We start from the raw sequence: 16,810 nt of genomic DNA, 5'->3' as shown, positions 1-16,810 counted from the left end.
AAAAAGGAGCGGCGCAGGAAACGACGGGCTTCCCGACACGGATTTTTTAGATGGCGGATCTGCAACCGGTACGGACCGGAAAACGGAAACGGCGGCCAGAGCGTCACGTTAGCCGCCGCGCCGCTGCTAGCAGGATCTGTAGCCACCTGAAGCTAACAGCAGCCTTCTGGACACGAGTAAACCTCACTAACTCACCCGTTCACATCTATTTTATCCTGGTTGGTTTCAGCCCACGCGCATCCTTATTTTTGTCATTGTCACTCTTTATGCTTCTATCCTTGTTGCTGTCCTTTTGTGTTTTTTCACCTGTCTGTTTTTTTTTCCTCCACTCCGTTGCCAATTCTTATCCTTGATGATGTTGTTGTTCTCCCTGTCTACTTATTTGTGGATGTATTTTGCTATCTTCTAATTGTCTCTCTTTTTATATTTCTGATCACATTTATTGACACTATAACAGTAATGCTCCTTCTTCTTCTTTGGACTTCTCCCTTCAGGGGTCACCACAGCAAATCCACCTTCTCCATCCAACCCTATTCTCTGGATCCTCCTCTCTCACGCCAACTACCTTCATATCAGATCTCACAACGTCCATCAATCTTCTCTTTGGTCTTCCTCTAGACCTCCTGTCTGGCAGCTCCAACTTCAGTAACCATCTACCCAGATCTTCACCATGTCTCAGTCATCACTTTGTTTCAGTCATACATGTCCTGCACCCTTGTGACAAATTCCTCTTTTTCTTTAGGCTTTTCCCTTCAGGTGTCTCCACAGTGAATCCACCTTCTCCATCTAACCCTATTCTCTGGATCCTCTCACACCAGTTACCTTCATAACTTCTCCCACGACGTCCATGAATCTTCTCTTTGTTCTTCCTCTAGACCTCTAATTCCAGCATCCGTCTGCCAATATATTCACTATCCCTCCTCTGTCCATGACCAAACCATCTCAGTCTGACTATAACAGTGATGCTGCTGTGACAAAAGACCAGTTCATCTGGTTAAAGAAACACCGTTTTGTCACATTTGGTTCTACACCGAGCACAACATCAACGAAATTCGACAACTGCATTGAGCCCATCATAGATCCACGAGCAGTTCGGTCTTCAGTGTCTTTCTCCACAACACTTTGACTGGCTTGGAGGAACCGGGAATTGAACCAGGAACGTTCGGCTCCAAGGATGACCTGCCCTACGTCCCCCAAAAAACAAATAAAATCCAACTGAAGCGAGAGATTCCCGAGTCCGACCCGTCAATCACTCCTTGCTCACCTTCAAAATGTTCCTTAGATTGACTACATTGATACCCATTGGGGAAATTCTTTGGTCCTCGCAGCGCAACAGTTATAGTGTCCATAAATATAAATGTAATCACAATCAGACATCCACAAATAGATAGACAACAGAAAGAAGAACAATAACAACATGGAGGATAAGAATGGACAGAATGGAGAGAGAAAAAAGAAATAGACCACCAAAAACAACAACAAGGAACAGAGTGACCAAAGCAATGACAAAAATAAGCAAAGATGAGCGAGTTGCCAATGGGCCGAGATCAACAAGGATAAAAATAGACTTGCTTTCAGACGGAGAAGTTGCAAGGAGTGTCCAGCTCCAGGAAGTAGCCTCCCTCCAAAGAGGAACTCTTTCGTTTCATTCCAGCAGTTTGTGAGGGACCACGGAATCCACGCGCAAAAAAAACAACCACTGAAGAAGAAGATGAGCAGCGAGTGGACACCATGGAATAATAACCGCGGGCCATCGGATGGCTGAAGTGTTTTTATCTTCTCTTCGCCGTGTGAAGAACCCCGTTAGCCGTTAGCTAAAAGTGCACTTATTCTGGTCTAAATGTAGATGTTCTTCTGCGAGCCCTGGAAACCCTTCTGAGGCGGAGCAAGACAGAAGAGCATTCTAGTTGCTTCTATTCCAAGAAAACATCTGAGAGGTGACCAGCTTTTTAAGATGGCGCAAGTAGAACCTGCTCATGGTAACACGCCCAGGACCTGGATTTCCTATGGAACCAGAAAATTGAGGTATTTTTCGGACTATACGTCGCTCCGGATTATAAGTCGCACTGGCCAAAAATGCATAATACAGAACGAAAAAAACATATATAAGTCGCACTGGAGTATAAGTCGCATTTTTTGGGGGAGGGAAATTTATTTGATAAAATCCAACACCAAGATTAGACATTTCATCTTGAAAGGCCATTTAAAATAAAAATAGAATAGAGACCTACAGGCTGAACAGCTATAGCCTATATGACGCATAAACAACGAACTGAGAACGTGCCTGCTAGGCTATGCTAACGTTACATATTACGGTAAGAGGCATTCAAATAATGATAGCATATAGCACATGCTACAACCAAACAATCGGTGTCACTCTTAATCACTAAATCCAACGAAATCTTCTGCTTCGGTGTCACTTCTGAACAAATCCTCCAACTCCGAAGGTAGACAACGCGCCGCTTCCTCTTCTACCGGTACGTCGCTACGTCAGAGTCATCGTCACTTGCAGTTCCAGTTATTCCAGCCTTTCTGGATCCCGACAGGACGGCGTCCTTTGCTCTGATAGCGAGGCGATGGCGTTGCATGAAGCCGTAACACCAGGAAGGTCCTCCTGCAAACTCATTTCTATTTATCTCCTTGACGCAACTGTCCTGTTGACAAGCCTCTCCCGGCAGCACGATGTTCAAGCACCAAGTGTGAACTCGTTCCTCTAGCCGTGGCAGCTAGCTTTTAGCCTAGCTTTTAGCTTCTTTAGTTTTCTTCACTTCAGTAAGAGCAACCTCCGCTCTTCGCTAGTCCCTTACAAGTTTCTTACTAACTTCAAACTTTCTTTCTGCTGCTCGATCGCCGTTTCCGGCTGCATATTTCACTCCTTCCAGTTTGTAACCTGCAGAATATGATTTTCTTTTTGGTGCCATTTTTGTTCAGCCCTTCTCAGTCGTTTTTATAAGTTAGCGCGAATGTTGAAATGATCCATTTTCATAGGTACAGAAGTCGCTGGTAGCTTCTTTTTTCACAACGCACTTAAGCCATGACCCGCCCCCGCTGAATTTTGATTGGTTGGCGTGTGTGTGTGTGACGATCGCTGTTATATTAAACACACACACACACACATCAGAGCAAGAGAGCTCAATAATTTCACACAGAAGTCGCTCCTGAGTATAAGTCGCACCCCCGGCCAAACTATGAAAAAAAACTGCGACTTATAGTCCGGAAAATACGGTAAGTAGAAGACAAGAAGGTTCTAGGTTCTTCTGCGGTCTGAATGCACACGGATCACGTCCAGGAAAATGTTGAGCTGCAAAAAGTTCCTCCAGCGAGAAAGAGGCTGGTATTCCGTCTAATTCCAGCGATATCAGCCATTTCACTTCTAAAACCAACATATTTCATATTCCGTGTGAGCGGCGGCGGCGGCGGCGGCGGCTCGGCATCCGCTGCATCGGGTCCTCGCCGCTGCCGCCGGTTCAAAGCCCGAAAGCAGACGAGTAAATAAAAATATTTTTAATTGTTTGTTTACGCCGTCTGGGCCGCTGCTCGGACACGGCGGGAACTGTTGCGAGCGCCGTTTGTCCTCATGTGAATTATATTGATGTAAAATTCCATGGAAGCAACTCTTGCACGTGTACACACACACACACACACACACACACACACACGCGATCATTACGGGCAAATTTATTATTATATTAATTCAAATCAGCCATATGACGCGTGGAAACTCAATTTACTCTCTTTTCTTTTTTTTTTAAGATGGTCATGCGCGCACATCGGTCGAGGTGGATTAATGACTACTGGAAAAAAAAGAAATATTGGATTTGACGCTCACACACACACACACACACACACACACATGCACGTACACACGCCCTCCATCTGCATCAAATTAAGAGGCTCGTACATCACGTGTCGGGCTTTAACTCCGCAAACCGGCATCCTCGGCTCCTCATTTCCGACGTGTCACTGAAATTGAATTTAATAAAAATATATAAAGTTCTTATTACTTTAATTGAGGCACTCAGTGATCCATTTGGAGGCGCTGCTCCCGCAGAGCGCCATACAGCCCGGGACACATCTCATTAATGAATGAACTTCATATTTTTTTAGGACTGGGAGTTTTTTTATTTTTTTTTATTTTTACGACTTAAAAGGCAAAGTGAATTTGAGGAAATACGGCGTCGGGCGTCGGTCGCCGCCTCCCGGCCCGAGCCGTGACTGGGAAACCCGAACGCCTCTCGTCCGAGTGCACCTGCCAAAACGCTGACAGCCAATTGCTCGCTGTCAAATCACACTGTGATTTTAAATGCTATGCTAACCTAGTTTCGCGGCCGTTGCGCCGTCGCTGAATCCGCAATCCCCGCATCCGCCGTTCTGCATTATTTTAGTCAACGTGATGAAGACCAAGGAGTTGGAGGTGGACTTTAGGAAGCCCCATCTTCCAGATGAACAATACACTACCGTCATTTCCAGATTAAAAGACTTTTTCCATGCGCTTTGAACACTGAGGCTTAAACAACGATGCGGCTAGTTGGGGGATTTTTTTGGGGCGAACGAGCTTCACGCCGACAAAACGTTTCACCGGACCGATGAAATGAGCGTGAAATTGTGAGGCCGTTCAATTCCGACAGCGAAGAAGACGATTTTAACGGTTTTAGCGCGCGGGAGGAAGACCGAGATAGCCAGAGAAAATGGATGGATGGACTTTTCCTTGAGTTATTTCTTATTCATGTCTTTCATGAGCTGTGTTACAGCCGCTGTTTGGAAAAAAAAAAGCATTTCCACCACATATTTGTGGACGTTACCAGTTTGCATTGAATAAGAAATTTTAAAAACATATTTTCATGTAAATGTGTCATCTTACAACATGGACACCTGCAGCTTATAGACAAGTGCGGCCTGTATAAGTGCACATATAGTTATTTGTTTATTTTTATTTGTTTTCTTTTTTGGTGCGGCTTCTATCCAGGTGCGCTCAAAAGTCTTGAAATTCCAGTGCGTCTCCATCCGAGGTGTGAATGAGAGGCTGGACGGTCGCCTTCACCGCAGCTAGCATAGACTCCAGCACCAGCGCGGGATTAGCAGAATAGCTAATGAATGAATAATCGAAATTAATCCACAGCTGCCCCGTGATTAACTCGATTAATCGTTCCCCAGCTGTAGTTTTCTTTTGCAAATTAGGGTAGACTAGAATAAAAACACAGATGCCATATGCAAGAAAGGTTTGGTGTCCGGTGTCTTCTTCTACGCTGCGGCAGCAGACGCTAACACACTAAATAAGCTCATCAGGAAGGCCGGGTCCATTGAATCCATTGGTTGGAATGGCTGGAGAAAAGTGTCAGGGGTACGAAGAGATAGAAGAACATCAGCCGGAAGGGAAGGAAAGGTGGAGGAGACACTGGTGAGATGATCTACAAACAATGACAGTGACCAGAAGACAGGAGGCGGAGCTGGAGGTGGCAGAGGTGAAGATGGTGGAGGTTCCTCTTTGGGAGTGAGGAGTTTGGGAAGGCACATGGTGGATGTTCTGGAGATAAAAGATAGACCGAGATGGTTTGGACCGAGGTGGAGATCCGGGTGGAAGGAGGCTGAGGTTTGAGGAGGTCCAGAGCGGCTCCTTCATCCTTACACCGCAGCTACGAGTGGCTTGGGAAAATAAATGATAAATATTTCATTGAAGTGTATTTTCTTTGCGTTAGTTCCTTTTTTTCATTTTAGTTCTAAGTTGGAAGATTATTGTGATCTCGAAATATTAAAATAAAATTATATTTATTATTTTTCGCCGCTCAAAATAAACGTCACACTGGCGGAAGCCGGTAAAGTCCGGATTTGCAGATGCTGTGCGCAGAAGTTCACGAGCAGAAGTCCCATAAACCAGATAAAATAAATATTTATGAAAATATTTTCCAAATATTTGTTTTTTTATTGTTTACTGACACAGTGATTTTTTTTCCCCAATTTATTTTTAAAATTCAGGTCAAGGCTCCACTACACGCTCTGGAAGCCCAAAGCTCAAAATGTTCAAAATGTGTTCGTTCCATAAATAAAATTTAATTTTCTCCGTAGCACTTTCATAAGCAACACACGACACACTTGTTTATACAAAGTGTAAAGGTAATAAAAAGCAATATATACGGTGGTGCCTTTATTTTAGATCTCAAAAATTATTTGCGGCTCCCAGTGTTTTCATTTCCATGGAAACCGGTTCCAATTGCCTCTTTGGGTGTTAAAGGTTGCCGACCCCTGGTCCAGAGAAGACCAGAGAGGAGGTTTATGGATGGAGAGCCAGAGGACAGGAAGGCAGATGATTGGCTGTGCTGAGCTGCCCAGAAGAGAAGAAGGAGAAGATGCTAGATGTTTGCTAGCAATGATGCAGCCTCTTAGCTGGAAGGAGGTCCAGATGAAGACCAGGGAGGAGGTTTATGGATGGAGGACAGGAAGTAAGCTGGTGAGATGGAGGCGGGTGAAAGGAGAAGAAGGGAACATCGAAAGCTCTTGTTAGCCACGCTGCTAAGAAATGCTATCATGTTTTTGTTGAGGTAGGACTTAATATGAAAAGCCGTATTTCTGATTTCTGCCCAAACGACTTAGTTGTCGTTTACGGGACGTCTTACAAAACATAACAAAGCTCAAAAAGAAAAGAAGTCAAACACAACGAGGGCTTTTGAAAGAACAAAATTAACGCATTTTAATAAATATCACTCTGGCAGCTTTCTGGAAGGCCTTTTCAAATCCAGCCGCTGACTCAGCTCCTCCCGTACGAAGGGAGTCGGGGAGGAGAATGAAATATGCCTCTCCCATGTATTTCCGCCCAGACTTTCAGACAAAACCTCGGCGCGAGAAGGTCTCGGGAGCAGAGGAAGGGGTTAAGAGTCCTCCGATGTAAAGCCGAGCCGGCCCGTGTGGGGATTTAAAAGAAATCGATAGAATCTCAAATTGAATTCTTCAACAAACGGGGGAGCCGCCGTAATTCATCCAGGACAGGAGTAACGCGTCTCCACGTCGGCGGCTTCAGCAATTCGCTGCTAAGCTAGGGAAGCAATCCGTCGCCCGCGGAGGGGGAGGAACCCGGAGGAAGCTAAGCTACTTCTTAGCTTGAGACTCGAGCCGGGCCTTCGGTCCGCTGAGCGACAAGGCGGCTAGGAGCCGTCGGCGCTGTCGGCGAGGCGGCGGAGCAGAGAGCCCAGATTATCACGGCGTTCGGGGGCGAAAGGAGATGTACATCTGGGAGTCACCGGCGCACAAAATGGAAAAGGCGGAAAAGCGTAAAAAAAAAAAAAACAAAAAAAAAAAAATGCCTGAAAGGCGACACGGGGAACGGGGAAAGATAGTGGGCCGAGGATGGCGCCCCGAGGCGTTGTCAAAAGAAAACACGTCCGGGGAGTTAACGGCGGACACGGTTAAGTGGAAATGTACGAGATGGAGAACGTACGAGCAAAGTGGGAATAATGAGATTACAGGAACCTGAGGATCTAATTTGTTACCCTGCGGAGGAGCCGCCTCGCCGTTCATCGGTTGTTCCAGAAGCTAGATTGGAATTTGCGACACCACTTTAGAATAATCGCTTCCCCGCAATTTGTGGCAAAACGGACGTTTTTTTTTTGTTTTTAGCACGAGGATCCACGAGGGCGGCGGGGAGACCCGAGGGGCCGAGGAGGCAAACGGGGAGTGGAGAACGTGAAGGTGGAGGACGTTCGGTACTGAAGGACAACAGAAACACAACGGAGAAGGTGGAGAAGAAGTGAAGAAATGTGGACAAAAAGGCGTAGAACAAAAGTGCTAAACAAGAATGAAAAGAAAGGTCTAGAAGGTTGTAGGTAGATGGAGGCAGATGTTTGGCTGACGGAGCGGCCAGAAGGAAAGGGCAAGAAGAGGAAGAACGACTAGGCTTTCTGTACTGGACAACACATATCGGTAGCATCGTTTGACGAAGCATCGGATCAGTCGGCTGACCGCTGGTCAAGAAAACAAATATCCGAGGGCCTCAGATCTTCTTCGCTCATATAAGCCTTTCATCACCCTTACACTACATCACATTCACACAATCACACACAACTGTGGCAAGACTGCACTAGCAAGAACATCAGGAGCAACCGGGGGTTCAGTGTCTTGCCAAAGCATACTTTGGGCAAGACAACCAAAGTATGCTGAGCTAACCGTACCATCAGGAGCAACGGGGGTTCAGTGTCTTGCCCAAGCATACTTTGGGGAATTGAACCACTGCCCTTGGATTCGGAGGGACACCTGCTCCACCAACTGAGCTAACCACACCACTGGTAGCAGCTAAGGGGTTCAGGGTCTTGCCCTAAACCACTTTGGGGAATTAAACCACCGACCTTCCATTCGGAGGGACACCTGGTCCATCAACTGAGCTAACCATACCATCGGGAGAAACCGGGGGTTCAGTGTCTTGCCCAAGCATACTTTGGGGAATTGAACCTTGCCCTTGCATTTGGAGGGGCTAACCCTCCATTAGTAGCAGCTGGAGGGTTCAGTGTCTTGCCCAAGACCACTTTGGGGAATTGAACCCCTGAACTTCCATTTGGAGAGACACCTGCTCCACCAACTGAGCAAACCATACCATTGGGAACAGGGAACAACTGGGGGGTTCAGTGTCATGCCCAGGGGTACTTTGGGAATTGAACCGCCCACCTTCCATTTGGAAGGTCACTAGTTCCCCAAGCTGAGCAAACCATACCATCGGGAGCAACTGGGGGTTCCAATTCCTACAATGCCTTGCCCAAGGACACAATGGGAATCGATCGCTAGCTTAGCTCACCATACCATCGGGATGGACCGGTTCAGTGTAATGCCCATGGACACTTTGGGCATTGAACCCCACCCCTTCTGTTGGATGGACGCCCGCACCCCCTGCCCCGCACAAGACTGCAGATTGCAATGGTTTTACTGCCGGAGCTGACGAAGGCAAGTGTGGGAGGCCTGGAAATGAACCAAGTTTCCTGGGAGGAGGTTTGGATGCTCGCCGGCTCACAACCGCCCGGCGCCACATAAAAGACACTCGTTCGCAGCGCCGGGAAGCCAAGGGGCAATCACTCCGACAACCTCTTTGAAAAACTTGCAGGGAAGAATATTAAGTTTACAAGTAATGAGATTAGAGTCGGACACAATGCCGAGCGAATCCCCGGAGGGGCGGGGGGGGGAGGAGGTAGCTCCGGCTAGCTCATCTGAGAGCGCGCCGGAGGGCCAGGGTTCAGGTGAAGGTAGAGGTGAGCCAGCAGGAGTAATTGATGCTTTGATGTTCTTCCTTTTTTTTTTTCGTTTGCCCAAAATACAAACTCTCCGAGCTGCTCCGCGGCTCTCTGCGGAGTCGACACAAACAGTAAATGGGGCAGGGTGTGCAGCGCCGAGGTCGAGGTTGGGATTTTTAGAAAGAAATACAAGAGCGTCTGAAAGAAAAGGAGTCGGGATCCGCTATTTTCTTATCCGACTGCCTCGGCTCTGGCGGTAGGTCCACGAGATGTAGCCTTCAGTTTGGCAAACAATCCTCTACCAGATGAAGAGCTGGACCACAACGCATCGCGCTTGGAATGCAGCCGCCTCCGGAAAGGCAAACTCTGCGTGAGGAGTCTGGAGGCCAACTCCAGAAGCTGCTGGTCCAGCTCGGAGTCACAGGGTTACATACAGGGACATACCATTCACCTTCACGTGCACATTTGGACAAGTCTGGCTCTCCGATGAACCTCCTGCATGCGGGAGGAACCCGGAGAACCCTGAGGAACACAAGGAGAACATGGAGACTCCATGCAGAAGGGCCTCCTGTGGGAATCCAACCAGGGACCTTCTAGCTGCAACCACTGCACCTTTCCTTGCACTGAAAGCGTTAGTGGCCATTCTGTACACAAACGTTCTCCTCTTTGCTAATGATCACCACCTCCTCAGAAGTCCTCCAGGAAAGAGCTCAGGGTTCTCAGTTTTTTTTCCGCTGTCTGTTTACAGAGTTTGACTTTGCCTTCTTATCCTTGCGGACGTGGAGGGGGGGGGGGGGGGGGGGGGTGGGGGGGGGGGGGGGGTTTGTGCTTTGAATGCTAACTAATGACGGTAGATCGCAATTATTCAGCAGCTGTAGACGATGCAGCCCCTGCATCCGAGGTGTTTACTGTCAGAGCGGCAGAATTAGCCGGCCTTAACTGCTAACCGCCGCAATTTATGAAAAACAAATCAAGCCCAGATTTTGATCCGTCCCCGTTCGTGTCGAGGACGACTCACCGACCGTCCGGGGTATTTCGCCGGCGCCTTTGACTCCCCTGTGCTCGGAAGTACCCTTGCTGAAAACGGATGTCGATACTCCGGCGTGCTTCGCCGTTCCCGATCGCCTTCCGAACCCCGTTGGTCGCCCCGTTTCTTCATCGCGGGGTTTTAATCTGGTTCTGTTTCTTGCGGAGGAAGATCCTTCCACTGAAGGTCAGGGTTCGATCCCCGGCTCCTCCTGCCCGCATGCCAACACCGAACCCCCGAGTGGTTCCAGATGGTATGCTTAGCGCCTTGCGGAGCAAGGGGGGGAACGCAATCAAGTGCAAAGGTGATTTCGCACTAAATACATCCAGCATACTCCTGCATACACACATTTAATCGGTTCCAGAAGTGGGTTCATAGGTTGATTTTTTTCATATCTTAAATGAATTAATCCTGTTTAAAATAACAGAAAACAAATACAAGACGGCCGCACTGCACAAACTACCTGGACCAAGTGGCCGAGGGACGCCGGAGTTGCTTGGCCCGCACCACTCACATTTAGAAGTTTGATTGTTCTGGCTCTCATTTTGCTATCATGACTTTTCTTTGTATTGCAAAGACAAAATTTACTCAAATTGCATTTTGCATCTTAAAAAATTGGTATCTTAAGGAGCCACTGTTTTTCATATCCACCTCACAACAAGAAGGTGGATATAAGACCTTTCTGTGTGGTGAGTGAATGGTTGTTTACATCTAAATTGCATGAATCCGAGGGTGAATAGTCGTATGTCTGTATAAGCGGCCCTCTCATTGGTCCAGGATGAACCTGTCGACCAATCACAGCCGGGATAGCCTACCTGCTAATCTGAGTGCAGGATTAGCGGTGCAGATGATAAATAAATGAATGAATGAATGAATAAATGAATGACAAGATGAGAAGCTAGTGCTCCGGGTGGAAAATCTGAAACTATGAACACACAACTAATCTTCCGTTCCCTGCCACGTAATCATGTAAATGACGAATTCGGTGAACATTTGTTAAAATAGCATCGAGGGGACGTCCCTGACGAATTTAACATTTAGCCAGACGCTAAACAAGAGAGCTCGATGGCCGCCGCCCGCCGCGGGACAGACGTATCCCGGCCTGCCATTCAAAAAAAAATAAAAAAAGCACCTCCTACGTAATTACAGTGTGAAGACGTGGATACAGAATGGAGATGGAAGCAGCGCGTTAGATTGAATCCGCGGAAAAATGAAGTCTTATCTGCGCGCGGATAGGATCTACGGCCGCCGCGCGCACGCCCGATGACGGGGTCACTTATCTAAATGGCTTATTATTCGCCACAATTGATGTGCGGGGATTAGCGGGAACATTTGTGCGCTAATTAATATATCAGCCGGGGATAAGAGCTGTGGAATTAGCATTTTATCGCGAGAGGTCACACACACACACACACAGATAGAAGACCGGGCGGCGAAGACAAAAGAGAGACGCTTACATTCGGTTGCCGGGGTTGATCTTCTGGCCGTCTTTGTACCAGGTGACCAGAGGTCGCGGGAAGGAGGCCGGCGGCGGCAGGCTGATGACGGCCGCCCGGCCCTGAGCCACCGTCTTCCTCTGCTCCTCGGCCGAGAAGTTCTCCAGAACTGAGGAGGAGAACGGACGCTGTGGTTGTTGTTTTTTATTTGAAAATAAACGCTAGTACGCTAGTACTCACAGGCCACCTGCACCTCCGTTCTCCCGTGGATGACGGCGCCCATCCGGTTCCTCGCCATGCACTGATACAGCCCGGCGTCGGCCCTCTTGAGAGACGGGATGGACAACCTGGAGACAGCAGGAGATACCACACTGAGCTAGGAGGTGTGTGTGTGTGTGTGTGTGTGTGTGTGTGTGGATGAAATGATGTTTGGACAGCTAGAGTGACAAGATGGTGGAGGTCCGTCCACTTGTACGCACTCTTGTGCGATTGTATTTTTTTCACGACTGTAATCTGAGAATAAAAAGCAGGGCTGGTGTGTGTTTTGTGTGTGTGTGTGTGTGTGTGTGTGTGTGTGTGTGTGTGTGTGTGTGTGTGCGCGAGCAAGGGCTCACATGCATGTCTGAGCTGATGTTAATGCGCTTTTAATGGACTGTGCTTCTCTAATGGGAGGCTTGGCATGGGATCGGGGGGTTGGTGTCATGTTGGAGAAACACACACACACACACACACACTCGGACATTACACACTAGTGGGAAACACACACACACACACACACAGACACACACACACTAACATCGGACATTGCTTTGGGGCTCATTACGAACAACAGGACAGCCAAGTATTTAACTCCCAGGCTGTCGGTGCGTGATGCCAACATACACAAGCCTACAGGCGCTCACACACACTCACACACACACACACACACACACACACACACACACACGCCGCCTTTACTTCAAAGACACACACACACGGCAACACGCCGCCTGAAAGCAGATTTTAATATTGGATGCTTCCATATTGCGTGCGTCTCTGTGTTTTCAGCTGGTTGTATTTTCATCAAGTCAAACACCGCCATACGTTTCAGGTCCCGACAGCTTCTTCTTTATGTGCCTCAACGAACGCCGGCTTTGGCGCCGACAGACGGAGATCGATACAATTATTTCTCCGTCGCCGCGTGACGTCCGGAACCCGATTCCCGGATGATCCAGGACGAGGAACCGGCTCGGTTCCGCCTCCGAACACCTGAGGAAGCTCGTTCTCCATCAGGATCACAGCAGGGACACGACTGGAGGGGCGTGGGAATAATTGTACGTCTTTATATGCATTATTAATGAAAGGGTGAATGTTTATGTTTTTATATGAGGTGTGAATGAAAGGGTGAATGGTCGAATATAAAGTTCTAAAGTCAGCTTTATTGACCATTTCTCCAGAGGAATCCAGAAGATGCGTTTAAATGTCTCTATGACGTGTGAATGAGAGGGTGAATGGCTGACCGTCTGTACGATTTATGGTCAAAATCTTCTTCCCGTAGCGAGCGGACTTGCTCTTCTTCCCTCCAAGACCTTTCGGCCCCTCGTCCCAAAAGGCTTCTTCGGTTCTGATAGTCAGTGGGAGTTTCCCACGGTGACCTCCGGGGTTGTGGGCGGGTTGACGTTACCGTGGTTTCTTCTGCAGATGGCAGAGTTGTTGTGGAGAAACTAGGTGGAAGGGGGTTGTTGTGCTAGCATGGCGTCCTGCTAGGTACACCTCATGGAGACAAAGCTCCAAGAATGTGAAACAATGAAGAGAGACCGGTTGGATCCCATGGACTGAGGCTCAGGTGGAAGTCTTGTTGGATCATTGTTAGTGGTTTGGAGGGTGCTGATAGGCCCGGTCTAGTTAAGCTAATCCTTCAAGGATGGATCCCGATACGGTGAAAGTTCATGGCGTGAACTGAAGAAGCCTCTCTGACCAGGGGGGAAACATCTTCAAGTGAAGAAATTCAAGTCAGGTTGTCACGACGAGAAGATTTCGACAAGAATTCAGCGTCGCGTGGACGACTGAGAACCTCCGCAGACGTGTCTCCACATGATGACTGAACGAGATGGCGAACGGTCGCATGTCTCTTTACAATGCTGATATTAAACCCACTAGCAAGCAAACTGAGTTAAAACCTGTTTGGAAAGTTTCTTAGCAAAGCAGAAAAGGCCCAGTGAGGTGACCGTAGAAGAGACTTCAGGGAGGAGTGTTCATATCCAAACCATCTCAGTCATCAACGTGTCTCGGTCATACATGTCCTGCACCCCTGTGACAAATTCTTCTTTTCCTTTGTGCTTTTCCTTTCAGGGGTCTCCACAGCCAATCCACCCTCTCCAACTAACCCTATTTTCCGGATCCTCCTCTTTCACAACGTCCATAAAGCTCCTCTTTGGTCCAATTCCAGCACCCGTCTACCAATAGATCCACCATCTCCCCTCTGCCCATGACCCAACCATCTCTGACCTTCTCTCCAAACATGTGCCATCCCTCTGATGGACTGTATGAGAGGGTGAAATAGCGCGATGAACCGGCGAGGGGTCCGGGCTGAACCCCGCCTCTCGTCCAATCACGGTTGAGATAGGCGTCAGCACCTGTATGACCACGAAAGCAGCTAAAGCGGTGTAGCTAATGAGTGAGTGGACAAAGGGAGCATTGATATAAGGTGTGCTTTTACAAAAGATGTTTTCTATTTCCTCCGACCGTCCTGGCCAATAGGAAGCCGAGGTCGTGTGGGGGGGGGTTGATTTTCGCTGGAGCATTTAGGCCGAGTTTCATCAACGCGCGGATAGACCCGGGAGTTATTCAGCTGAAATGAAAAAAAAAAAAGACATCATTCCGGCAGGATTCCTGAAAACAAATCAAATGAAACGAAAGCTCGTTTGATTCGACTCGACGATCATTCGTTTCCAACTCACCGCGTGCGAAGGCGATGAAGACGGGCCAGAGGAAAGAAAAAAAAAAAAAAAAAACGGACATACCGAGCTACAAAAACGTCCTCGCAGGCGGGACAAGCAAGAATATCTTTTCGCGAAGAGACAAGAAGAACAAGAAGAGTCACCCGGACACCAGATAACGCCTGAGAGTATTTTACCTGCGCTAGCAATTCCACGTCCACGTCCTGAACTGGTGACTCGCACAGCAAGAGCGACGTCCATCTACGACACCGATAGAGTGGACGTGCTGTGTTAGCGTTGATGCTGATGCTAATGCTAGCACAGCAGAGTGGCACCCAGGAAATGATGGCGGGGCGATGGCCGAGAATCAGAAGCGGACACGACATCCGTTAGCATCGTGTTTATTTTTGTCACTTATTTTCACTCTGTCTCTGTCTCTTGTTTTGTTTTTTTGTTCCCTCTGCATTCTGTTGTCTATTTCCATCCTTGCTGTTGTTGATTTTGCTGCCTAGTTTTTTTATTTACTTCTCTATCGTCTTTCGCTCTCCTTCCAGTGTCTCTGCTGTTTCAGCAGGGCGTCCGAGAACTAGATCGGTCGGACTTGTGGATGATGGATGGTTTTGAGGAGAACGTCCGTGGCAAACAAACGTCGACTCCTCCCGGGCCAAAGGTCTTGGACGGATCCCGGCGGCGTCCACCGTTTTGTTGTCGTTTCTTGTTGTCGTCGTCGCCCTCCCGGATGTTCCGCACCTGATTGTTCGCGCAAAGTTTGACAGATCGCGGAAAGACCCGCCGGTCGGCGCCGCACTCGGCACATCCGGCGTATCATCGAGCAGCGCGGTCACGGTCTGTGATTATGTTTGACGTCTCGCCGATAAAAGACGGACGATGTAAGAACAGGAAGCGGGTAATGATTCCCTCCGCGCTGTCAGACGCAGAGTCACAATCACATCCTGTCAGCGGCGAATAGCAGCCGCCGCCACGGAGTCTTTACACGCCACTTTCGACATCGGTTACTGCGGCCAATGAGCGCCGGAGTCGAGGTCACGTGACGCCGAGCTCACGTAGAGGAAGATTTTCACCTCGAACGATTAATTAGCGATTAGGGATGTGAGCCCATCCCAGCTGTGATTGGCCGAGAGGCGGGTTCAGCCTGGACTGATGTAGACGTACGACCATTCACCCTCTCATTCACATGACAAATGGGGACAACATTTACTCGCTCTTTCACGAAGCATAAAGAGACAAACAACCATTCATTAACACGTCATAATGCGCTAACATTCGCCCTGTCGAAGTGGAAAAGCCGTTCGCCCTCTCGTTCACGTGCGACGTAGAGACGCAACCATTCACCCTCTCATTCACACCATAGAGACGCAAACAGCCATTCAATCACTCATTCATACGTCGTAAAGTGACAACAACCACTCACTCTGTCGTTCATACAGGGACAACATTCACTCACTCATTCACATAACATATTGAGAAAACATTCATCCTGTCATTCACCCATCATAGTGATATAAACATTCACCCTCTCATTCACATCGTATAGAAACAAAAAGTCATTCGCTCACTCATTCACATGCCATGCAGGGACAAACAACCGTTCACTCACCCATTCATTCATTTGGTAAAATATCCCTTATTCAAAGAATCCATTTCTAAAGACATTCATTCATTCATTCATTCTCTCTTGTTCTTCTGGTGCTGTGATTGGATGATTCTTTCATATCCGAGTAAAGCGGCGCTTTGCTGTCGGGATGAAAAGAAAAAGAACATCCTCTTGCGTCGGATTGTTACGTCACCCGGCCCACTGCCCACACACACACACACACACACACACACACACACACACACACACACACACACACAGAGAGGGGCTCCAGTATACAGAAAGTCAAGACGTATTGATCGGCTGTCGTCCCCTTCCCGACGATGTTATTTTTAATCCGGCCAAACGGCGCGACCTTCCCCCGGCACGCCGAGAGGGCGGCGAGGGCGGCGCCGGCGGCGGAGACGAGTCTGACCTGAACTGCGGCGTCCAGTCGGTGACGTTCCTGCCATCCAGCGTCCAGCGGTACAGCAGAGGCCAGCTGCCTCCGGCCGAGCAGGTCAGCACCAGCCGGTTTCCCTCCAGCACCACCTGCTGCCGCGGCCCGCCTCCTCGCAGGTAGGGCGCCACCTCTGCAAAACACACACACACACACACTCCGTTTTCCA

General features: G+C 48.5%; 1 protein-coding gene across 1 annotated transcript in view; it reads right to left on the bottom strand.

Annotated features, from left to right (window-relative positions):
• The window catches only part of sdk1b (sidekick cell adhesion molecule 1b), a 276,904-nt gene that overhangs the window by 155,294 nt on the left and 104,800 nt on the right, over positions 1-16,810 (bottom strand). Inside the window, exons 2-4 of the mRNA XM_086156189.1 lie at positions 16,618-16,774; positions 11,910-12,016; positions 11,691-11,838 (exon numbers count right to left, since the gene is read on the bottom strand). Coding sequence (XP_086012315.1) covers positions 11,691-11,838; positions 11,910-12,016; positions 16,618-16,774 — 412 coding nt within the window. The remainder of the gene's footprint in view (positions 1-11,690; positions 11,839-11,909; positions 12,017-16,617; positions 16,775-16,810) is intronic.

The sequence above is a fragment of the Fistularia commersonii genome, chromosome 12 (assembly GCF_037954325.1).
Source record: "Fistularia commersonii isolate RoL2024-O1a breed Wild chromosome 12, RoL_Fcom_v1.0, whole genome shotgun sequence".
Classification (NCBI taxonomy): domain Eukaryota; kingdom Metazoa; phylum Chordata; class Actinopteri; order Syngnathiformes; family Fistulariidae; genus Fistularia; species Fistularia commersonii.
This window is presented reverse-complemented; position numbering and strand designations above follow the sequence as displayed.